Source organism: Mustelus asterias, chromosome 4, assembly GCF_964213995.1.
Source record: "Mustelus asterias chromosome 4, sMusAst1.hap1.1, whole genome shotgun sequence".
Lineage (NCBI taxonomy): Eukaryota > Metazoa > Chordata > Chondrichthyes > Carcharhiniformes > Triakidae > Mustelus > Mustelus asterias.
In genome coordinates this window covers 103368460-103393715 of record NC_135804.1, presented here as the reverse complement: position 1 = coordinate 103393715, position 25256 = coordinate 103368460, and the positions used below count along the sequence as shown (strand labels likewise).

Sequence of the window (25256 nt, the reverse complement as noted above, 5' to 3'; positions counted from 1 at the left end):
TTGGTCTTTCTCTACACCCTAGATATGACTGTAACACTACACTTAGGGGGCAATTTTACCATTTTGATTCTAAGTGCTGAATCTGGGTGGTGCTGAATCTGGGCATCTGGGTGTAATTCAGATCTGACTTAGAAACCTGCCCCCATACGCACTCAACCTGAAAAGAAAGTCGCAAATCTGAATCGCGCTGTGGGCGGGGCTTTTCGCGCCCGAAATGCCGTTGCTCCGATCAGAGCCTTCAACTGCGCACGCGCAGTGAAAAACAAATTTGAAAAATGCTCCCCTGTCACATCATTCCTGGGCCGCGAAAGCGGATAAAGCAGCCCGGGAGCGGTAGCCCCCACAGACATCGCCCCACCCCCACAACATAATTGTCCCCCTTATCCACCCATCCCCCCCCCGCTACCCAGACCAATCGCAACCCCCTGCCCCCTTCCCCCCCCCCCCCACCGATTGCCTGCAGAGTGACAGCGGACCTCCCCTTGCCCCTGCCCCTCCGCCCCCACACCAGAGATCCATCTGGCCTCCCTCGTCCCCCCCTCCCCCACCAGAGAATGATCGGGCCTCCCTTCTCCCCCCTCACCCACCAGAGAATGATCTGGCCAGCCTCCCTCCCCCCACCACCGATCTGAGTTGGAGAGCCATTGGAAGCTCTGAACTTTCCTCTTCAGAAACTGGAGTGCCCGAAAGAGACCTTTGCCGAGCATGTCTGTTTCGTGCCGAATCTGGACGGGCGAACGCAATGGTAAAGGGGGAAATGCTGGTAACGTTGGGTGTCCAGCTCATTAAGTCAACTTAAATGCAACTTGGTAAAGTGGGAATCTGCGCGGACGTGGACGCGGATCACGCTATTCACCTCACACCCAACTTTACCACGTATTCGCGCCCGAAAACAGGCGCAACACAATGGTAAAATTGCCCCGTTTGTTTCAAAAATGGAAAATTCTGCCCTCGGTTACAGTCAGGTACCAGCATCACCTCCATTTATAGTTTTTCATTTTTTTGTTTCTTGGCCAGATTATAACCTGGTCTGTGATAAATTAATTGATCTCAGACTGTAGTTAATTTGCCACAACTGGCCTCAACCAACCTGAGTAGGGAATGGAAAATTGATCTGGCTCGCTATTTAGTGAGTGAGTGCTTCAGGAACAGCATGGGTGTGGATATTGGATGAGAGCTGAGTGAGCTTGATGATGGTGCCCACAGTGAATTGGACCCACTGCTCACAGGAATATAAACAACAAGATGGCAATGTTTTCACACGAGGAGGAAGGTAACGGAGAAAATTATTGAAGAGAAGCAAATACAAGACTAGCTCTTTGCCTGCTTTCTTCCTCATCCAGAGGTGCTAACACATACTGGAGTAAGGATCCACAGTGCAGCCACCCTTCAGTGGCTTGGTGACTATTCTTTTATATAAACCCAGATTATGAATGTTTGCACACTGTTTGACTGCTTCATAACAAAATGTGATCATACTCTGATCTGATTTAACAAATGCAGATTTTATACTGTGGCTTACTGGAAACTAATGAAGAGAAAGTCCCCATACTGATCTTTCCCTTCTGAGCCCAGAAACACCAAGGGCACAATCTTACTGGCCATTCACACCACGCTCCTGCTTCAGCGAGGTCTGAGAATTTGGCGCCCAGCCAAATTTCCACTCACTGCAGCGGAGTGGAAAAATCCTGCCAGCGTGAATGGTGGTAACGTTCCAGTCGGTCCCAAGGCTATTTCAGTGATGCTCAATGCCAGCAAGAAAACAAATAGGGAGGCTCAGCATCTGAAGTGCTCATTATCACTGGGCAATGCAATTATCGACAGGACCATTGTGGTAGCAACTTCAAAGCCCTTTCATAAACATTCTGAAGAAGTGCAGCCACGGACAAATCGATAATAATTACAAATTATTTATTTTTTGCTTAAATTGATCAGCAAAATATGAAATAATTAAACCAGCAAGGAGCTGAAGGATTCTTCTATGTGGAACTGCATTTTGGGTTCTACTGTCACGGATTTACACTGTCAGTTGACACCGCCTCCCCCTCCTCCCACCACTACATGATGACATCATAGTTAGCTGGTTACACTGTATGTTATCTACTTGTTACCATACATTTATTATTTCTGCATTTAATTTGGAACACTTTTTAATTAGCGTAATAGCATTCAAAGTAATTACAAATTGTATTATTGTCAATTGAAAGTGACTGTGTGGCCACATTGGGAGTAGTTTTAACTTTGTGCAGCCTGTTTAACATCTCCCATTCAAGTCCATAAAAATAGGAATGGGGAGGAATGTAACTGCACTGTAGATTACCATCATCCATTTTACATTTTTGCACAAAGTCAAAATGTATCTCAGTTACTGACAACAGAATCGGACAGCAGAATAATATTCCAAGAGGAAGCTAAAAAACGTAGGATTCCCCTTCCCCCAGAGAGACGGAGATTACAACAGGATGTACTCTTTAATACTAGGGAGATAGAGTCCAATTCATAGATTCTTCCTGATTTCTTATAATGACACCATTTGATTGGAAAAAGATTGGCACTAGTAGGAAAGAGCTACTTCAGTTTCATAATCCAGTCTTAATTACCAGTGCATCCTGTAGTATGCCCTGAGTGCTGCTGTTACAAATTCAGAGGAGAATTAGGCAATAGGTATACAGAAAATGCATAGATTACAGCACAAAGGCATTAAAACTCTTCATGCACTGGATTTAAATACAGCCATTAAACATTATGCCATCTCTCAGTCTGTTAGATTAACATAAGTGATAAATTTAATCACAAGACAAATTTAGCATTTTTATGTTGACAAAATTCAGAACATAGCACTCTTTTAGACTCTCACATTATGTCAGAGATCCTACCTCCCATATTGCGAGAAATGGTAAAGGTGTTTGATATATACTCCATCTTCTCTGTATAAATGCTTCACAGGATAGCACCCGAGTCACCAGCATGTAAGAAACGTGGTTAACACAACATTGTGCAACAGCAATCTGAAAGATCCCATTAGCTCACTCCACACAAAAAAACACAAGACTAAACGGCAACTTCCTTTCAAATCTGTAGACTCAGGAACAGAGGAAGTGAGCAGGAACTCTCTGTTTTGCTAAACTCACATCAGCCCATTGTCATAACTCAGTCCCCCTTCCTTCCCGCTTATAATGTGCCTTCCTTCTCGAGGTTTTGCTGGGAGATATAACATATTTCTACAATGACCCAGGCTGGGGCCAAGCTGTGTGAGTTCTGCAGACCTGGCGAAGCCATGCCTTTCCTATTAGACAAGCTGAAAAGGCAGTCCTCCCCACCCCCCCTGCTTCTCAAGCAAAGAATTATCAGCTCCAGAAGCTTAAAGCAAACCTGGAACAGACAGCTGGCACCAAATGTGTTGCTTCTATTAGTGATACACACTATACAACATCAACCTCTCATTAATGTCTTACGTGCAAACATCTTTATAATCAGATTTTACCAACCTTCAATGATAAATTTCCAGATTTTTCGGAGCTAGTGAATTGGTAAGAACTGTTTTCCTTCCAAGCATGGAGGAACAGATTTCCAAGGACTTTTAATCAAAAATCAGGAAGTGTGCACATCACATCAGTAATGTAAAGATATAGTTTGAAGAGTCTTTATAGTGACTATTGTTATACTATTAACATAATCAATATGCTGCCTATATCCTTCACAACATACTGTTCACCACTCACTACAAAACTGAATTTCAGCATCAACTTTTTTATATTTTAGTCAGACTTTAAAAATGTTGTGCATCATACTATCATATATCACAGAATTACCAAACTGGTAAGCGCAGTAGGAGGCCATTCAGCCCATCGTGTTTGCACTGGTATGATTGTGTCATACTTTCAACATTGGGTGGGATTCGCCAACTGTTCACGCCAGCGGGATTCTCTGGTCCCGCTGCAGTGGATAGCGGCTTGGCTGAGCACCAAATTCTCCGTCCTTGCTTGCAGTGGTGGCGGGCTGTGAATGTCTGGACAATTCTGGTCATTGTTGTGTGATATGTATACTGTTCACAAATACTATGGAATGTCCTTTACTACTATTGTCAGTTTTCTGTGATTATGGAAACTTATAATTACTCAAGAGTATTCAATATTTAGGAAAGATCAATAAAAAGGAAAAGGAAGTTGGGATGATACTGTAAATGAAGGATGAGATTCGTACATCAGTGAGCGAGGATCTATGATCACGCGGAAGATGAAGATATTGGGAGCGATTTTGAGCCCGCACTCTCCGGAATGGTGGCACGCGCTCAAAATTCAGAAACTGCGATTCACGCCGGCACATTCCTGGCCCTTCGCCAGTGGAGTGATATAAAACATGCCGAGGGATCGTAGAAAGCTAATTTTAATACATTACACTCTCTCCAGGAAGTGGAGCGACGTCACGCAAGTGCCATTTACAATAGGTCTACATCTCCGAGGGGGCTTTGGAGGTGAGTGCTCAGACATCCAGCACCCTCCATGGTGTGCACTGCTCAGGAGGCACCAGAGAGGACAAAGAGGACACAGAGAAGTGCAACTGGGAGCTGGAAAGGCCAGTGGGAGGTGGGGGGGGGGGGGGCGGGGGGCGGTGGTGGCCTTACCTTCTCTTCATATTGGACGCCCCTTGATTTAACGGAGTTGTGAAGACTGGTATGCAGGCAACACTTCCTGTGTCCTCCCTCCTGGGTTCCTGTCCACATCGCAGCTGAGGGAGTGCCCTTCCACAGTGGGGGCTGGCCAGAAGGTTTGAGGGCTTGAAATCAAGAGACTCAGCACTGGGGGCCATTGTGAGTTGTGCCACCCGGGTGGGGTCCAATGAGAGGCCGGGCTGTCAGGGTACGGTAGGGGAATCAGGAATGGGCTGCATCTCCCCTCAGGTAGCCTGAAGGACCTCGCATGGGGGAGGATGTCTGCAGTGTGACTGGGAGCCACACACAGGCAGTGGTGTGAGGGCAAAGGGGAGAGGCTGCTCAAAAAGCCAAAACAAATTGTCTGGGGTGCTTGCGCATAACGGTAGATCTCAATGGGTCATGGAAGGCTGCTCAACTCTGCACCTCTTTATTACCTGGGAGAAACAGGGCCCTCTGGGAATGCACTGGACATGCTAATCGCTGGCCTCACGTTCAGCTGTGCCTCGTCTGCCGAAAAAGACAGACACGGGGCTGGACAGTCACCCCAGCCTCGCCTCAGTACTGATGATGCCATTAAACATTGTGCAACTAAAAAGCACTGCTGTTTAGTGGAGGCTGACTGTTAACCCTTCGCAAGCCATTCTCCCAAGCATTGAGCTGACATTCCCAGAAAGCTTGCAACATCACAGATAATAATGATGTGCACCCCTAGGCAAGGCGTAATGGAGATGTCTATCATCATGCATGGTCATGACGGGGTGCATTGGTGAGCTCCCCCTTCAGCATGCAAACACTGGCCACATGCAGCCACTCGACTGCCCGCTAATGTGACACCGAGTTTCCTGGGGGGCTGGGGAAATACGGCCATGTGATGCCACTGAGACCCTGGTGGGTCCAAGCGCTGCATCCTGCTGGAGTTGACAGGCACCAATGTGGCTATAGAGTCCAAGTGGATGGTGTGAGGGATGGCACTGAGGCACCTACTGAGTGTGCTGCCATTGGTAGTCCCAAAGGTATTGAGAGATGAGGGTTGGGTCTCTCTCACGAACCCTTGTAGCTCACTGTGGTTTTCTCTTCTTTACAGTGCATGGACTGGAGGATCATGGAGTCTGTCGAGTTGCTACTTATTGGCATCTAGCAGCGGTAGAGACACTGATGTGCCATGGCACCTGGCCAGGACCAGTGCCCTGTGGAGGAGGTGGGCCTGTCACTGTTCCAGGAGCAGCACCACAGATCCGCAGCTACTGGGCAAAGTTATTCCAACATTAGTCATCATACCTGCAGGTGTCAGAGATTCAGTCCCGTAGCAAGCTGCGTCTGCCCCGGGGACCACCTCTGCCAGACCTTGCAAAAGCTGGCTCCACATGGAATGGGGACACACTGCTGAGAGAATGCCCTTCCTTCGTGGGGGCTGGCAAGAGGGAGGGAAGGACATAACACTGCCATTCTCACATTCCACAGGGATGAGGCGCTGGGTGAGCGCGCTGGTTCCCCCAAGCCTGGTGGCATGAACAGACAGAGTGGAGGCTCTGTGGGTGAACAAAGTGAAATTTATTGCCAAACATTCAAAACAAAATGGTGATCTATCTACACTAGTGCCTATATTCGCCCGTGGCCACTTAGTGCCGATGGTCCCTAAATCCTCCTGACCCTTCCACTACATTGAGATATAAGCCCAGTTTCCACAGCTGAGGTTGAGCTGGCCTGCTGAGTTCCACAGCTTTTTGCCTTGGAGGATGTTGGCAGATGTCCCCTGGTGGCTGGGGCCTGCTTTCGGGCAGCATAGATGTTTGACTGCTTCCCTCCTCGTGGATTCCCACCAGTGCCTGCACCATGCAGTCGAAGCCCTGCACCATAATGTGGACGTCTCCTGCCATGGAGTGCAAGTCCTGTACCAAGGTCTCCACTGTGGATGCCACCCTCGCGGCATTGGCTTCGTCCTGCTGCAGTGATGGCAGAGGTGGTCCCCGGATAGAAGGCGATGGGCTCCTCCAGTCAGCCTTACACTCCGAGGAGGGGGCTGCTGTCCTCCCTTCCTGATACCCGTGACTCTGCCTTTGCGGCTCCAGCAGCTGTGGAACGACCGGGCCCAGGGACACATCATCGGCACGGGACTCAGCAGAGTCCTGGGCTCTGGCATCCCTCTGAGTGCCAATTCCCTGGGATGTCCCTGCCTCCGCCAGCTGTGGATCTCCAGCTGTGAAGTGCTCACCAGTGAGTGACCCAGAAGCCTATCTGCTTAGTGATCCCACTGAGGTGTGAGTATCTGCACTGGCGCTGGGTGTGGGTGATCTGTGATGCCTCTTCAGTGGTGGGGTTGGAGAAGTTCCCCTCTGTGCTGCTGGAGTCTGGTGGGTCCAGGGGGCACGAGAATGGTCTGGCCTGTTTCGCTGGTCGGCCTGCAAGAGAAGGGACATGGCATCAGTGCATTACAGGGGAGAAGGAGTGGACAATGATTATCCACTTGAGACTTGAGGAATGACAGTATATGTGTTGAGGATTCTCACATTTGTTTGTTGCCCCCATTTCAGCAGCAGTGCAGGCACGCTCTTTCTCCTCTCTGGCCCACTCGAGGGCTCGCTCAAAATGTGTGAGGGTTCGGAGCTCGGGCATGACTTCAGCTGGCTGCGCCCGCTCACACCTGTTGTGGTTGGGTTTGTCCAGCAATGACACAGGAAGAGTGTAGGTGGGGGTGTTGACATTTAGGATGGTGATGAGGTGTGGCAGGTATGGGACTTGGGTGGGAGCTGGAGTGTGCGGAGCATAGCAGCTACTGGTGGAACATGGTGATTGTGGGAGGGAGGGGGGAACCTGGTGCCTGGTGTTGGCAAAGGCCAAGGCGGCTGAGTGGGAGAAAGGGTTGCGGGTGCGAGGGGTGCGTGAGATGGTGTAGTGGGAGACTGGGGGTGTTTCACTTACCCTAGCTGAGCAAAGAAGATCATTCATCTTCTAACATTGCTGCCCTGTCCTCTTCTGGAGTGCGCTTGCAGTGACCAGGGCTGCCACTGCATTCCAGGCGGGGGGTGGTGACCCTGCTGGAAGGCCGTCTCCTGGAGCTGGGGTAGAGTGTGTCCTGCCTCTGTTCCACTGCATCCAGCATCCTTGTGGGGGCCCCCTCTGAAAAGCACGGGACTGCCTTCTTGCCTGCCGTTCCCTGCAGTCATTGTGAAACAAGTGCTGGGGAGCCATTTACATACAGCTCCCCGGTGCTTGCAGCAGTTAAATTGCCGTGGGACGGGCCAATCAGAGGGAACACGCAAGTGCATCGTGATACTCATGGACATAAAAACTATTACTAATGAGGCATAAGATCTGGTCTGAGAACATGCCGGCACCAAAAATGGAAATCATTGTTTTTAGCACCAGAATCAACACTGCCATTTTTTGGTGAGATTTTGGCCATTGAATCAGTTTGGATGGAACTAGACAACAGTCGAGGCAGCAAACATTGGTGCAAGCTGTTTATAGGCTACCAAACAGCAGTGAGTCAGCCTCCTTCTGTAATGTAGCGATTCTGTGATTCTATAATCTGTAACCTGGTCTCAGAGAAACACATTGAGGTCAAGGAGACCGAACAGCTGCAGGAGAAGGTGCCTGGCATTTTTCCTGACTGTGTCGCAACCCGGTCTATGGCCAGACAAGCTCTGTCTGAGGTGGCTGAAGTTGTGCTGCAGATAGAAGACGTTCCGGTCTGGTTATCTCAAATCTTTTTCAGGAATCGAGGAGACCCTGAAGAGGTAATAAATACATTTTCCTTGGTAGCGGCCTAACAAGCTGACCCACTGTCCAAAACATTAGCCCAGGCTGCTCACACTGAAGCCAAGGTAGAAACAGCTCCTGAATACTCTTACAATAAAAATGAGGTGTTGATGAAGAAATGGAAACACTCTGACAGATCATAGAATCATAGAAACCCTACAGTGCAGAAGGAGGCCATTCGGCCCATCGAGTCTGCACCGACCACAATCCCACCCAGGCCCTACCCCCACATATTTACCCGCTAATCCCTCTAACCTACGCATCTTAGGAGCAATTTTTAATCTGGCCAATCAACCTAACCCGCACATCTTTGGACTGTGGGAGGAAACCGGAGCACCCGGAGGAAACCCACGCAGACACGAGGAGAATGTGCAAACTCCACACAGACAGTGACCCGAGCCGGGAATTGAACCCGGGACCCTGGAGCTGTGAATCAGCAGTGCTAACCACTGCGCTACCGTGCCACCGATCTGCAGATGAGGAGTGAACAGTGATCCACCAGCTAGTATTTGGCTGAAATACCATGGGGAAGTCTTGTGGCTAGTCCATGAAATACCGATGGCTGGATATGTCGATATACGCAAAACCCAGCAAGCATTTCTGCTGGCCACAGCTCCACAGAGACGTAGTAAGGTTTTGCAGAACCTGCCATACATGCCAGGCTGTGGGAAAATTCCAACCTTCAATATGATCTGCACCATAATTCCCGAGCTGTATTCTGGGAGCCATTCAGCAAGGTATTAGTGGACCGCGTGGGGCTCCTACCTAAAACAAAAGAGGGCTACAGGTATACCCGAAACCATTATGGCCTTGGCTACCCGCTTCCCTGAAGCTGCTCCCCTGTGAACCAAATCTGCCAAAACAGTGGTGAGGGAACTAACACAATTCTTTACCAGGTATGATCTTCCCACTGAGATCTTGTTTGATCAGGGCTCAAAATTCATGTCCAAGATATTCCAGGATGTCATGCTTAACCTGGCCGTGACCCAGCAGAAGTCTTCAGCGTATCACCCACAGTCACGGGGGCACTAGAACATTACCCCAGGACATACTGCCACGCATATCCCCAAGACTGGGTGAAAGGATTCAGTTTCCTTCAGTTTGCAACCAGGGACTCACTCACTGGGTTCACTGGCTTTAGTCTGTTCAAATTAGTTTATGGACACCACGTGCGAGGGCCTCCGAAACTCATTGAGGAGAGGTTTTGTAGAGCAGGAGGGACTCCTCATCTGTGTTCCAGGAGCGGCTCAAGAGAGCTTGTGAGGTGGCCCAGGAACATTTGAAAATCTTGCTGACAGCGATGAAAGAACAGGCAGAGAAAAATGCCAAGGCCCAAACCTTTCAGTCAGGAGACGACAGGCCCTATTTTATCATTCAGATTCCAAGTGCTGGGCAGACTTGAAACTGGGAGTGTTTCAGATCCGACTTTTAGACCCGTTCTAAGACGCCCCCATTCGCATTCTGCCTGCAAAGCTATCAGCGATTCTGAATTGTGCTGCACAAGCCTGTGGGCGGGGCTTTAACACACCCAAAACCCTGCAGCTCCAATTGGCGCCTCCAACTGCACATGCGCAGAAAAAAAAGATCGAATGTAGTTCCCCTGCCTCATCGCTCCCAGGCCGGATTTTGCCTTGCCCTGGCCCCCACAGACATTGGCCCATCCCCACAACATTACTGAACCCCCCCCATCCCACCTACACCCCCACCACCCAGACCGATTGCGGGCCCGTCCCCCACTCCCCCCCCCCCCCCCCCCCCACTGATCTCAGGCAGAGTAGCAGCGGGCCCCCTTTCACCACCACTGATCTCAGGCACCGTGGCAGTGGACCCGCCTTCCCCCCCCCTCCCCCACCAATCTCAAGCAGAGTGGCAGCAGACTCACCTTCCCCCCCACCAATCTCAAGCTGAGAACCATCAGATGCTACGCACTTAGCTCCTCACTAACCCTCATTGATGGAGCATCCGAACCAGACTTACGTGGAGCATGTCTGTTTCGCATCAATTCCAGATGGGCGAACGCAGTGGTAAAGGGGGAAGTGCCAGTAAAGTTGGGCATGCAGCCCAAATGCATTTAAATGGCCGTCGCGCCCATTTTGGTCGTGGTCTCGATCGCGGTCATTTTTGGGCCTTGGTAAAGGGAGAACCGGTGCGGAGGCAGACACAGATCGCGCTACTCGCCTCATGCCCGACTTTACCAAGTTTACGCGCCCGAAAATGGGCGCAACGTGATAGTAAAATCGGGCCCTACGTGTTAGTGCTCCTACCAATACTAGGTGAAACCTTACAAGCCCAGTTCAGTGAATCATGCAGAGTAGCAAAGTAGCTTAGGGAACTGAACTATCTAATCGACAACCCACATAAGGGGAAAATGTAAAGGATGGGTCATCTTGATATGATGAAGCAATGTCACAGCTGAGAAGGGGACAAGCAAGTAATGGGCTATCCCATTGTCACTGATTTGGAGGAGGAGGATAGCAGTGGGGATGAATTGGAGGAGGATGTGGGTGAGGATCACATTGAACCCCCTACTACCCAGCTAGCCAATACAGAAACACTAGCCAATGTAGACTCCTTATTATTGCAACTAGAAGCAGAACAGTGAGAGGAGTGATGAGGCTTCTCGTTGCATTTAAAGGCTTATGCAGAGACATGCCAGACTGCACCACCCTAGCCATACATGAAGTTGATGTGGGAAAGGCCTCTCTCATGAAGTAACATTCCTACCACCTAGGCCCAGAAAAGCAGGCTCAGGTCTGGATTACTAACATGCTGGAGTACTAACTAATAGAGCCTCGCAACAGCAGCTGGAACTCTCGGGTTGTGCACGTGCCCAAGCTGGACAGGTTCTGCATTGACTACTGGAAAGTTAATCAGTGACCTGAGCTACGTTTTACCTGATACCCTTGCTGGAAGGCTGCGTAAATAGGGTAGGTAAAGCAGCCTATATCACAAAAATAGATTCACTCAAGGGATACCAGCAGGTTCCCATGATGGCCTCGCAAAGGAAATCTCCACCTTCGTAACTGCAAACAGGTTATACCATTGCCAAGTTATGCCCTTTGAACTCTGAAATGTTCTGGTTGCTTCCAAAGACCGATAAATGAGGTGGTGGCGGGCTTATCCAATTGCGTACTATACCTGGACAACCTCCTAGTGTGCAGTGACACCTGGGAAAACCACGTAGAACAACTGGAAGCCCTCATCCAGAGAGTACAGTTGGCCTAGTTATCAATCTCACAAAGAGCAAGTTCGCTAAAGCTAAAATGACCTTTCTAGAACACGTAGTGGGTCACCGATACTGCCCTGGATTGCCAGAGCAGAAACTGTAGCCCAGTTCCCCATTTCCACCATAAATTGGAAATCATGAGATTCTTTGTGACATGTGGATTTTATACAGTAGCACACTAGCTGCCCCACTGCCAGACCTACTGCAGAATAAAGCAAAGGTTATATGGACTGAGAAATTCCAGACAGCTTTTGAAAATCTGAAGGCTATGTTAACAGGTGAGTCTCATTTTGCAGCCCTGGACGTAACCAGGCATTTAACATAGCCATTGATGCGAGTGACACTGGGGTGGGAGCTGTTTTTCTATAGGAGGATGAATCTGGAATAGAGACACCAATCTCTAAAAAGCTCTTCAAGCATCAGAACCGATATTCCACAACAGAGACAAAAACCCTTGGTTTATTTCTAACCCTTAAACACTTTGAAATATATGTCCAAAATGGGTACAGAGAGACCATAGTCTATACCGACCACAATCCATTAACTTTTGTGGAAAGGTTTAACACACAGAACGCCAGGTTATTCCGCAGGGGTTTCTTCCTCAAACCGTAACAATTAAAAATCACCGACATTCCTGGGAAATCAAACGTGATTTTGGACATCCGATCCAGAACTGAAAGAAGCCCAGTTCAGACTGAAAAAGATAAAACTGACCCCACACCTGGGACATAACAATTTGGGAGTATCCCAGTCGGATGGTAACAAATTGAGGGATCTTGCCCTGGTTAACAAATTTGGGGAACCTCTGATGGGGACAAGTCATATCAAATCTCAGGGCCCAGTGTATCCCTTAATTTACCATTATGATCAAGCTAGGGATCAAGCCTAGTTCAATGAAAAGTGTAGGAGAGCATGCCAGGAGCCCTATTAGCCATTCCTTAACACGAGGTTCCAACCTGGTGAAGCTACCTGCATGCTAAAAAGCGTGCTCCTAATTCCTGTGTTCTTATAAAGTCAGAAGTGGGAATGTCCAATGCACAGCATTCAACACCATTCGCAATTCCTGAGAAACGGAAGCAGTCCTTGTCCATATGCAGCAAGACCGGAAAAACATTCAAGCTTCTGCCTATAAGTGGCAAGTAACATTTGTGCCACCCATGCAATGACCATCTGCACAAGAGAGAATCCAACCACCTCTCCTTGACGTTCAATGGCATTACCATCGTTGAATGCTCCAGCATCAACATCCTGGGGTTACCATTGATTGGAAACTTAAGTGTACCAGCCAGTGATGTGTTTATAGGAGCAGGTCAGAGGCTGGGAATTTTGTTGTGAGTAACTCATCTCCTGACCACTTTCCAAAATTGGTTTCTACAACCTAGAAGGACAAGGATACATGGGAACATCACCACTTAGAAGTCCACATCAGTCATACACCATCCTGACTTGGAAATGTATCGGCGTTCCTTCACTATCGCTGGGTCAAACCCTCCCTAGCTGCACTGTGGTTGTACCTACACATAGGGGCTGCAGAAGTTGAAGGAGGCAGCTCACTACTGCTTTCTCAATGGCAATTTGGTATGGCTATACCAGTGGCTTTCACATCCCTGGGAAATGGGCGGCATGGTGGCACAGTGGTTAGCACTGCTGCCTCACAGTGCCAGGGACCCCGGTTCGATTCCCAGCTTGGGTCACTGTCTGTGTGGAGTTTACATGTTCTCCCCGTGTCTGCGTGGGTTTCCTCCGGGTGCTCCGGTTTCCTCCCACAGTCTGAAAGACGTGCTGATTATGGGCATCGACCCGAACAGGTGCCCGAGTGTGGCAACTGGGGGAATTTCACATCAACTTCTTTGCAGTGTTAATGTAAGCCTTACTTGTGACTAATAAATAAACTTTTACTTTAAAATAATTCTTTAAAAATATGACCAACTGTGACAGAAACATGTGCACCTAACATCACTCAGAACATTGAGGATGATGGTTTGCTCCTGCCTTATGCTGCTTCTCAACTCCCAATTTGCTCTCATCCTGCTAGTTGGGGCGATGTGCTAGCTGTTGATGGTGTGACCACGGGCCTCTTCCACCCCACCCCCATTCCCTCATCCCAACTTTCTCCTTCCTGATTTCAGACACTCAAGAACTTCTGCTTGCTCAGTCACAGCAGTCCTCGGAGGAGGGGAGGAGCAACAGCACAACTCTAATGAAGAGGCTCTGCCACTTGCTATGACACTTATGGTTATTAGCTCAAATACCAGCACTCTACACATTTTGAAGCTCATTTAGTGTTGGTCTATACGTGCTGAGTCCCCGAGTGGGCTGCAGCCAGAAAGGGGAGGAAGGATCATTTGCGTGCCAGCTCTTGGACACAAAGAGTTTGGCTGCAGGTGAGAGCTTTGACGGGGTGACTTACAAGTGAACACTGCTGGGCACTCACACGCACAGGGATGCACAAGTACAAACACTCACCTACGAACAAACGCATAAACATACGCATGCAAAAACACACACAAACACAAATATGCACAAACACCCCTAAACAAACACACATATAAACACAGACACAAACACTCACACATAAACACACACACAAACACAGACAAGCACAAATAGCTGCATACAAACACACATATATAAACACCCACACAGTAACACACATATACACATACTGGACATCTCTGACTAAGGCCAAACATGATGTAATGCAGAGGGTGGTTTAACATTCACTTCCTTGGATGTAACATTCCGATACAATTTTCTCTATTTTTATACTAAATGGCACAGCTACGTTGTAAAGATTTGAGAATCAATCATTTATTTACCCGACTGAATACATTTTTTTCCAAAGAAATCATATTCTCCTCAATAATTAAACCGAGACGAGAATCAGGCAGACTGAGCATGGGGTCTGCTCTGACACTGATTCAATCCTTATCGGAGAATGTCAGCAGATACCAAGCAACAAGCTGCATTCAGAAATCACACATGGCTGCCTGCTGCTATTTTCGCTAATCAATCAGAATAAATTAACACTGTAATCCTCTCCGATCTTTTAATCCACATGAGAGTCACAGTCCACGCTAACCCTCTCTGCTTGTCCGTGTAAAGCACCCTAACAAAGATGTCTGTTACCTGCATTAAACAAACAGTGCAGCAATTTATATTTCCCATCGCTAGCCTATGGGGAAACCCGGCATGATACAACAAAACGATACCTTTGTTTTTTCTCTTTCTCTGCCCCGGTTGCTCTTTTTCATAGGTGTTGCCCATCATCCCCTTTTACCATGGTGTAGCTCATCCCTTTCCACTTCCCTGTTGCCTGGATTGTTTGGATGAGTGCCAGCAGCAAAGTGCTGGCCCCAGCACAGCCTGAACAGGGTGCATCATTACAGACAGCTCCTATGGGAAATGGGCCCTACTTACCACAGGAACAACGGGGAGGGAGGGAGAGAGGGAGAGAGGGAGGCACCGTTTGAACTCCCTCCTGATTGTGTTCCTCAGTGAAGAGAAGAAAAATATTGTGACAGTCATGTTTCATTTCCTTTGCTTTATTTTCAAAGGCTTCCACACAATTTTAAAAGAATTGATTTCTGTTTTAAGCTCATAACACTTACACTCCTTAAATGCCATTTATAGATAACCAGAAATGCTTACCTTAATGGATCAGCTGGTTACGGCAATGACTAATTGTGAATATGAAGCAGAAAGAAGCCCAGGAATGTCCCCAGGGCTAAGTTAAATTGTTCCACCTGGGACTGTAATAAAGGTATTACAATTGGCCTTAAAACCCAGTGTTAAGAAGCTGAAGATAGCCACTCCTGATCACCATCCAGTGACCACTGCTGGAAGTGTATATACAGACATTATATCTTTTCGTTCTGCCCGTTTTCAGAATGAAGTGGTTGGCAGCGGGATCAAAATAGTAATCACAGAATCACAAAATCTTACAGTGCAGAAGAGGCCCTTCGGCCCATTAAGTCTGCACCGACGCATGAAAGGCTCTGACCTGCCCATCTAATCCCACTTGCCAGCACTTGGCCCATAGCCTTGAATGTTATGGCGTGCCAAGTACTCATCCAGGTACGTTTTAAAGGATGTGAGGCATCCCGCCTCCTCCATCCTCCCAGGCAGTGCATTCCAGACCGTCACCACCCTCTGAGTAAAAAAGCTTTTCCTCAAATTCCCCCTATTCTCCCACCCCTCACTTTTAACTTGTGTCCCCTTATAACTGACCCTTCAACGAAGGGGAACAGCTGCTCCCTATCCACCCTGTCCAAACCCCTCATAATCTTGAACACCTCAGTCAGGTAGCCCCTCAGTCTTCTCTGCTCCAGAGAAAACAACCCAAGCCTCTCCAACCTCTCTTTATAACTTAAATGTTCCATTCCAGGTGAATCTCCTCTGCACCCTCTCCAGTGCGTTCACATCCTTCCTATAATGTGGCGACCAGAACTGCACACAGTATTCCAGCTTTGGCCTCACCAAAGTTCCATACAACTCCATCATGACCTCTCTGCTTTTGTAATTATTAATTAAAGAGATCTAACATCCAACACCAGCTCGATGCAACTTTTAATTAGACTTGATAGGGTGTAATAACTCCATGGAGGCGAAAGTCCCGTCACCAAGTTACTTTATTTACACCATATATCTGTACACAGCCAGCTCTCCAGTAGCTCCCTGCTGAATGCAGGCTGGGAGTCTGACATACCTGCTTTAAATAGGGAGCATGAGGCTCCCTGATTTAACCATCAATGAAGACTCATCAGGTACCTCTTTTTGTGTATCAACCAAATAAATAAAATCAAATTAACTCAGGGACAACTCAAAAAGGGCAGCTCCCCAAAAGGAGGGGAACCGCCCGAAACAAAAAACAAAGCAGAAAGGAAACTTAAAACATCAAATTAAAATATGATTAGAGGGGTCAATAATACACCCCAATCCTGCGTTGCCCAGTAGGCACAGAAAGCGTCAACTGTGCCCCCGGACACTGCATTCTCCCTTTCCAGGGACACCTGGCCGCGAATATAGCGGTAGAGGGGCAGACAGTCAGGATGGATGACCCCCTCGGTCGCCCGCTGCCTGGACCTGTTGATGGAACCCCTTGCTAGGTCCAGGAGCAGGTTCACAAGGAGGTCCTCCTCCCTCCCCGCCCCTCTCTGCACCAGGAAGACTCATCAGGTAGTTCATACTCTAGCAAGCCAACCTCATTAGCCTGGCTGAAGTCATCACATGGAGACAGCCAGTGTTCCTCAAAGTAACGTATTTTCTTCTATTGAGTGTTGGAACAGCAATACCATTTGGAGTCAATCCACTGATTCTTAAAGCTACCAGCTATTCATGAGTGGGACAGTGCAGAAGACAACCAGGCTGTCCACTACTTGAATGCACAGTGAGCTGCTGTAACTTCGCTCACTGGGATCAATTGGCTAAATGGGATACATTCAGACCGGATCAAGTAGTTCAAAACTGGTCAGCCATGAGGCATTGTGAGTTATCATCGGCACTCTTAGAATTCAACCAGAATCTGTCACTGGCATGCCCCTCAGTCTGCTAATGTCGTCAAGCCAGGTGACCAACCGTGGTTCAATGAGGAGTGTAGGAGGGATATGCCAAAGCAGCATCGGAACATATAGGGAGCAGGAGAAGGCCATTTGGCCTATCGAACCCGCTCCACCATTCAATTAAATCATGGCTGATCACCTGCCTCAATGCCACTTTCCCACACAATCCCCATATCCCTTGATGTCATTATTCTCCACAATGTGAGCTTCCACAACACCAGGCATATCTAAAAATGAGATACCAACCTGGTGAAAATACAGCACAAGACTACACACATGCTAACCAGTGGCAGCAGCATGTGATAGAGCATACCACAACCAATGGATCAGATCAAAATGTTGTACTCCCGCCACAAAAGATCATGAACGGTCGTGGGCAATTAGACATATAGTGAGAGCACAAGGCTCCATAAACATCCCTATCCTCAACTATGACAGAACCCTGTGTGTGAGAATGATGAAAAGCTGAAGCATTTGCATTTGTCTTCAGCCAGCGGTGCTGAATGGATGATCCAGGTTGGCCTCCTCCTGAGGTCCAAGCATCACAGATCGTAGTCTTCAGCCAATTTGATTCATTACACATGATAACAAGAATGCTATACAGCAAACACTGTGGAGCCCAACAACATTCATAGAGTCATAGACGCTTACAGCATGGAAACAGGCCCTTCAGCCCAACTTGTCCATGCTGCCCTTTTTTTTTTAAACCCTTAGGCTAATCCCAATTCTCGCATTTAGCCCATATCCCTCTATACCCATCGTACCCATGTAACTATCTAAACGCTTTTTAAAAGATAAAATTGTACCCGCCTCTACTACTACCTCTGACAGTTTGTTCCAGACACTCACCACCCTCTGTGAGAAAAAATTGCCCCTCTGGACACTTTTGTATCTCTCCCCTCTCACCTTAAACCTATGCCCTCTAGTTTTAGACTCCGCTACCTTTGGGAAAAGATATTGACTATGTACCTGGTCTATGCCCCTCATTATTTTATAGACCTCTACAAGATCACCCCTCAGCCTCCTATGCTCCAGAGAAAAAAGTCCCAGTCTATTCAGCCTCTCCTTATAACTCAATCCAACAAGTCCCGGTAGCATCCTAGTAAATCTTTTCTGCACTCTTTCTAGTTTAATAATATACTTTCTATAATAGGGTGATCAGAATTGCATACAGTATTCCAAGTGTGGCCTTACCAATGTCTTGTGCAACTTCAACAAGACGTCCCAACTCCTGTATTCAATGTTCTGACCGATGAAACCAAGCATGCCGAATGCCTTCTTCACCACTCTGTCCACCTGTGACTCCACTTTCAAGGAGCTATGAACATGTACCCCTAGATCTCTTTGTTCTGCAACTCTCCCCAACGCCCTACCATTAACTGAGTAAGTCCTGCCCTGGTTCAATCTACCAAAATGCATTACCTCGCATTTGTCTAAATTAAACTCCATCTGCCATTCGTCAGCCCACTGGCCCAATTGATCAGGATCCCGCTGCAATTGGAGATAACCTTCCTCACTGTCCACCTTGCCACCAATCTTGGTGTCATCTGCAAACTTACTAACCATGCCCCCTATATTCTCATCCAAATCATTAATATAAATGACAAATAACAGTGGACCCAGCACTGATCCCTGAGGCACAGCGCTGGTCACAGGCCTCCAGTTTGAAAAACAACTCTCTACAACCACCCTCTGGCTTCTGTCAAGAAGCCAATTTTGTATCCATTTAGATACCTCACCCTGGATCCCGTGAGATTTAACTTTATGCAACAACCTACCATGTGGTACCTTGTCAAAGGCCTTGCTAAAGTCCATGTCGACAGCTGTACTGCCCTCATCTACCTTCTTGGTTACCCCTTCAAAAAACTCAATCAAATTTGTGAGACATGATTTTCCACTCTCAAAGCCATGCTGACTGTCCCTAATCAGTCCTTGCATTTCTAAATGCCTGTAGATCCTGTCTCTCAAAACACCTTCCAACAATTTACCCACCACAGATGTGAGGCTCACTGACCTGTAGTTCCCAGGCTTTTCCCTGCAGCCCTTTTTAAACAAAATTTAAACAACATTCCTGCTGCAATGCTGAAGACTTGTGCTGGTGAAGTGACTGTGCCTCGAACTAAACTGTTTCAGTACATCTATCTGACAAAATGGAAGAAATCTGGATAAATCCAATCCAATCTACTCCCATCAGTCCACTTTCAATCATCAGCAATTGATAGGAGGTGTCAGTAATAGTGTATTCATACGTTACCTGCTCACCAATGCTCGGTCTGGGCTCTGCTAAGGCCACTCTGCTCCTGGCCTCAATATAACCTTGGACCAAACATGGGCAAAGATCTGAATTCTGATGGTCTTCTTTATTTCAAACAATCTTACTGTCACTGGCAACAGCAACACCCCCAATTGCCCTTGAGAACATGGTGGTGAGCTGCATTCTTGAGCCACTGCAATCCACCTGATGTAGGTTCACCCACAGTGCTGTTAGGGAGAGTTCAAGGATTTTGACCCAGTGGCAATAAAAGAGCAATGATAAAGTTCAAAGTCAGAATAGTGTGTGACCTGGAGGGCAATTTGCAGCTAGAGCTGTTCTAGAGTGTCTGCTACCCTTGTCCTTCCAGGTGGAAGACGCCATGTGTTTAGAAGGTGCTGTTAAAGGAGGTTCGATGAGTTGAGGCAGTACATCTTATAGATGGTGCACACTGCTGCCACTGTTCACCAGTGGTGAATGGCGTGCCCAGAAAACAGACTACTTTAGTCTTGATTGAGTTGGGTTTCTTGAGTTTTGTTGGAAGTGCACTCATCCAGGCAAGTGGAGAGTATTCCATCACACTCCTGACCTAGAAACATAGAAACTAGAAGTGGGAGTAGACCATTTGGCCCTTTGAGCCTGCTCCACCATTCATTATGATCATGGCTGATCATCAAATTCAATATCCTGATCCTGCCTTCCCCCCCACATATCCCTTGATCTCTTTAGCCCCAAGAGCTATATCTAATTTCTTCATGAAGTCACACAATGTTTTGGCCTCAATCACTCAATGGCTTGGCCTCCAATGCAACGTTTTGGCCTCAAAGACTTGTGTCTTGTAGATGGTGGACAGGCTTTGGGGTGTAAGGAGGTGAGTTACTTGTAGTTACAGTACTTATATAGCTATTCCAGTTATAGTCAATGATAACCTCAAGAAAGTTGATGGTGATGGATACAACAATGAAGCTCTGGAGGAGTACAAAGAAAGTAGGAAAGAACTCAAACGGGGAATTAGAAGGGCAAAAAGGGGTCACGCAATGTCCTTGGCAGACAGGATTAAGGAGAATCCCAAGGCATTTTATTCATACGTTAGGAACAAAAGGGTTGTCAGGGAAAAAATCGGACCTCTCAGGGACAAAAGTGGGGAATTATGCTTGGAGCCCAAAGAAGTAGGGGAGATCCTAAATGAATACTTTGCATCGGTATTCACAAAGGAGAGGGATGTGTTGACTGGGAGTGTCTCGGAGGGGAGTGTTGAACCGTTGGAGAAAATCTCCATTACAAGGGAGGAAGTGTTAGGTTTGTTAGAGAATATAAAGACTGACAAATCCCCAGGGCCTGATGGAATCTATCCAAGGCTGCTCAGGGAGACGAGAGATGAAATCGCTGGGCCTCTGACGCAAATCTTTGTCTCGTCACTGGACACAGGTGAGGTCAGTAAGAAGTTTAACAACACCAGGTTAAAGTCCAACAGGTTTATTTGGTAGCAAAAGCCACACAAGCTTTCGAGGCTCTGAGCCCCTTCAGAGCCTCGAAAGCTTGTGTGGCTTTTGCTACCAAATAAACCTGTTGGACTTTAACCTGGTGTTGTTAAACTTCTTACTGTGTTTACCCCAGTCCAACGCCGGCATCTCCACATCATGACAGGTGAGGTCCCAGAGGATTGGAGGATAGCTAATGTGGTCCCATTATTTAAGAAGGGTAGGAAGGATAACCCAGGTAATTATAGGCCGGTGAGCTTGACATCCGTGGTGGGGAGGTTGTTGGAGAAGATTCTTAGAGATAGGATGTATGCGCATTTAGAAAGGAATAAACTCATTAATGATAGTCAGCATGGGTTTGTGAGAGGGAGGTCATGCCTCACTAACCTGGTGGAGTTTTTTGAAGAAGTGACCAGAATGGTTGACGAGGGAAGGGCCGTGGATGTCGTCTATATGGACTTTAGTAAAGCGTTTGACAAAGTCCCACATGGTAGGCTGGTGAAAAAGGTTGGATCTCATGGGATAAAGGGGGAGATGGCTAGATGGGTGGAGAACTGGCTTGGTCACAGAAGACAGAGGGTGGCAGTGGAAGGGTCATTTTCCGGCTGGAGGCCTGTGACTAGTGGTGTTCCGCAGGGCTCTGTATTGGGACCTCTGCTGTTTGTGATTTATATAAACGATCTGGAAGAAGGTGTAACTGGGGTGATCAGTAAGTTTGCGGACGACACAAAATTGGCAGGACTTGCAGATAGTGAGGAGCATTGTCAGAAGCTACAGAAGGATATAGATAGGCTGGAAATTTGGGCAAAGAAATGGCAGATGGAGTTCAATCCTAATGAATGCGAAGTGATGCATTTTGGTAGAAATAACGTAGGGAGGAGCTATACGATAAATGGCAGAACCATAAAGGGTGTAGATACGCAGAGGGACCTGGGTGTGCAAGTCCACAGATCCTTGAAGGTGACGTCACAGGTGGAGAAGGTGGTGAAGAAGGCATATGGCATGTTTGCCTTTATAGGACGGGGCATAGAGTATAAAAGTTGGGGTCTGATGTTGCAGATGTATAGAACGTTGGTTCGGCCGCATTTGGAATACTGTGTCCAGTTCTGGTCGCCACACTACCAGAAGGACGTGGAGGCTTTGGAGAGAGTACAGAGGAGGTTTACCAGGATGTTGCCTGGTATGGAGGGGCTTAGTTATGAGGAGAGATTGGGTAAACTGGGGTTGTTCTCCCTGGAAAGACGGAGGATGAGGGGAGACTTAATAGAGGTGTATAAAATTATGAAAGGCATAGATAGGGTGAACGGTGGGAAGCTTTTCCCCAGGTCGGTGGTGACGTTCATGAGGGGTCATAGGTTCAAGGTGAAGGGGGGGAGGTTTAACACAGATATCAGAAGGACATATTTTACACAGAGGGTGGTGGGGACCTGGAATGCGCTGCCAGGCAAGGTGGTGGAGGTGGACACACTGGGAACGTTTAAGACTTATCTAGATAGCCATATGAACGGAGTGGGAATGGAGGGATACAAAAGAATGGTCTAGTTTGGACCAGGGAGCGGCACGGGCTTGGAGGGCCGAAGAGCCTGTTCCTGTGCTGTATTGTTCTTTGTTCTTTGATAATGCCATTAAGTGTCATGGGGAGATAGTTCGATACTTACTTGTCGGAGATAGTCATTGCCTAGCACTTGTGTGGTACGAATATTGCTCACCACTTATCATCGAAGTCTCAATGTTTTCCAACTCTTGTAACGTGTTGACTTGGGCTGCTTCAGTAACTGAGGAGTTATGAATGCTACTGAACAGTGTTCAACTTTCAGTGAATATCCCCACTTCTGACCTTATGATGGAGGGAATGTCAGATCAAGCTGCTGAAGATTGTTGGTCCGAGGACACTATCCTGAGGAACTCCTGCAGCAATGTCATGGGGCTGAGATGACTGAGCTCCAACCACTACAACCATCTTTCTTTGTGTTTATGATTCCAATCAGTGGAGATTCCCCCCCGCGCCCCCCCCCCCCCCAATTCCCATTGATTCCAGTTTTGCTAGGGCTCCTTGATGCCACACACACAGTCAGATGTTGACTTGATGTCAAAGACAGTCACTCTCACCTCATAACATGAGTTCAGCTCTTTGTCTATGTTTGGACTAAGGTTGTAATGAGGTCAGGAGCCAAGTGGCCATAGAGGTAAGATAAAAGTGCATGTCCTTGACATCAAGGCAGCACTTGACCAAGTGTGGCATCAGGGAGCCTTAATAAAAGTTAAACCAATGGAAATCTGAGGGGGTAGTAGAGGGGGGATGGGTGGTAGGTGAGAGGCTGCACTGATTGGAATCAAATCTAGCACAAAAGAAGATGGTTGTGGTTATTGGAAGCCAATCATCTCAGCCACAGGACATAGTTTCCATGGAGAGTGTGCAAAGCACATCCATCTTCAGTTGCTTCAGCAATGACCTTCCCCCCCACCATGAGGTCAGAAATGTGGATGTTCGCTGATGATTTTACAACATTTAATGCCATTCCTTACTCCTCAGCTAATCAAACAGTTTGCACTGACAAGCAGAAAGACCTGGACAACATCCAGGCATGAGCTGACAAGTCACTTACAAGTTCCATACCATACAAGCCAGACAGTGACCATCTCCAATGAAAAAAGGTTTAAGCATTTCCCTTTGACTTTCAACAGCGTTACCATCACTGAATCTCCCACTAGCAACACTTTTTGGCAGTTGGAGGCTACCACCATAGATCAGAAACTTAATTGAATGAGGCTGGGTATACTGTGCTGTGTAATACATCCCTTGACTCTCTTCCACAAGATCTACAAGATGCAAGTCAGAAGTGTGATGGAAGAATCTCCAGTTGCCTGAATGAATGCAACATCCAACAACACTCAAGAAGATCATCACTCTACAGGACAAATGAGCCCTTTTAATCAACACCCAATCTGACACCTCAGGCATTCACTCTTTCCATCACTGACACACAGTGGCAACAGTGTGTACCATCTACAACTGCACACTACAACACACCAAGGCTCCTTCGTCAGCACCTTCATAACTCATTAATTTTACCATGCAAAAGGACAGCAAATGCATGGGAATTTTATCACCTACAAGTTACTCCCAAGTCATACACCTTCCGAACTTGGAAATATATCACCATTCCTTTACTGTCACAGAATCAAATTCCAGGAAATCCCTTCCTAACAGGACTGTGTGTGTACCGACACCATATGGTTTACAGGGATTCAAGAAGATGTTTCACCACCACCTTGTCAAAGCAATCAGCGGTGGGGAAGGTGGGCAAGAAGCCCTTGCCCAATCAGGAAAGCAGACTCATGATGGAGGTGCCTCCAACTCCACTGCTCCCACTCCCCCAATTTTCCCTCCCAAAACCCAAAAGGCTAACCTGCCAGGCATCCCTCCCATCCCTCTCATTCCCGTGACGGCCTCAAATTGCCAACAAGTGCACATTAAAGGGCATCAATTTGGGCAAAGGCAAGAGGGCCTGCCCTCAGCTTTGCCCACTCCTCCATAATATTTCTGAGAAGTCAGGGAGTGGGCAGAGAAAGGCCATCTGCTAAGTTTTACAGCACCCCTACTGATAAACCCAGCAGCAGAGGCCTGTAAAATTCTGCTTGTACTCTGTGAGGGATAGGACAAGATATATGGTATACAAGTGTACCACTTATGCAGTTTAATTTTTTAAAATTCATTAATGGGATGTGGGCATTGTTGGCTAGGTCAACCTTTATTGCCCATCCCTAGTTGCTCTTGATAAGGTGATGGTGAGCTGTCTTCTTGAACCACTGCTATTCCTGTCATGTAGATACATCGTAAGAAGTTTAACAACACCAGGTTAAAGTCCAACAGGTTTATTTGGTAGCAAAAGCCACACAAGCTTTTGGAGCCCCAAGACCCTTCTTCAGGTGAGTGGGAATTTTGTTCACAAACAGGGTATATAAAGACACAAACTCAATTTACATGAATAATGGTTGGAATGCGAATACTTACAGCTAATCAAGTCTTTAAGATACAAACAATGTGAGTGCAGGGAGCATCAAGACAGGCTAAAGAGATGTGTATTGTCTCCAGACAGGACAGCCAGTGAAACTCTGCAGGTCCAGGCAGGCTGTGGGAATTACAAATAGTGTGATATGAACCCAATATCCCGGTTGAGGCCATCCTCATGTGTGCGGAACTTGGCTATCAGTTTCTGCTCAGCGACTCTGCGCCATCGTGTGTCGTGACCAATTGATCAAGATCCCTATTTTTAGATTTCTATGATTTCTATGATCCCGCTGCAATTGGAGATAACCTTCC

General features: G+C 47.4%; 1 protein-coding gene across 5 annotated transcripts in view; it reads right to left on the bottom strand.

Annotated features, from left to right (window-relative positions):
• The window catches only part of nhsl2 (NHS-like 2), a 331873-nt gene that overhangs the window by 110341 nt on the left and 196276 nt on the right, over window positions 1-25256 (bottom strand). Inside the window, exon 1 of one of the 5 annotated variants that reach the window (XM_078211500.1) lies at window positions 2877-2999. The exons of the other annotated variants lie outside the window; for them this stretch is intronic. Coding sequence (XP_078067626.1) covers window positions 2877-2922 — 46 coding nt within the window. The 5' untranslated portion in view covers window positions 2923-2999. Of the gene's footprint in view, window positions 1-2876; window positions 3000-25256 lie in introns of those variants that run through there. 5 annotated transcript variants of the gene reach the window in all.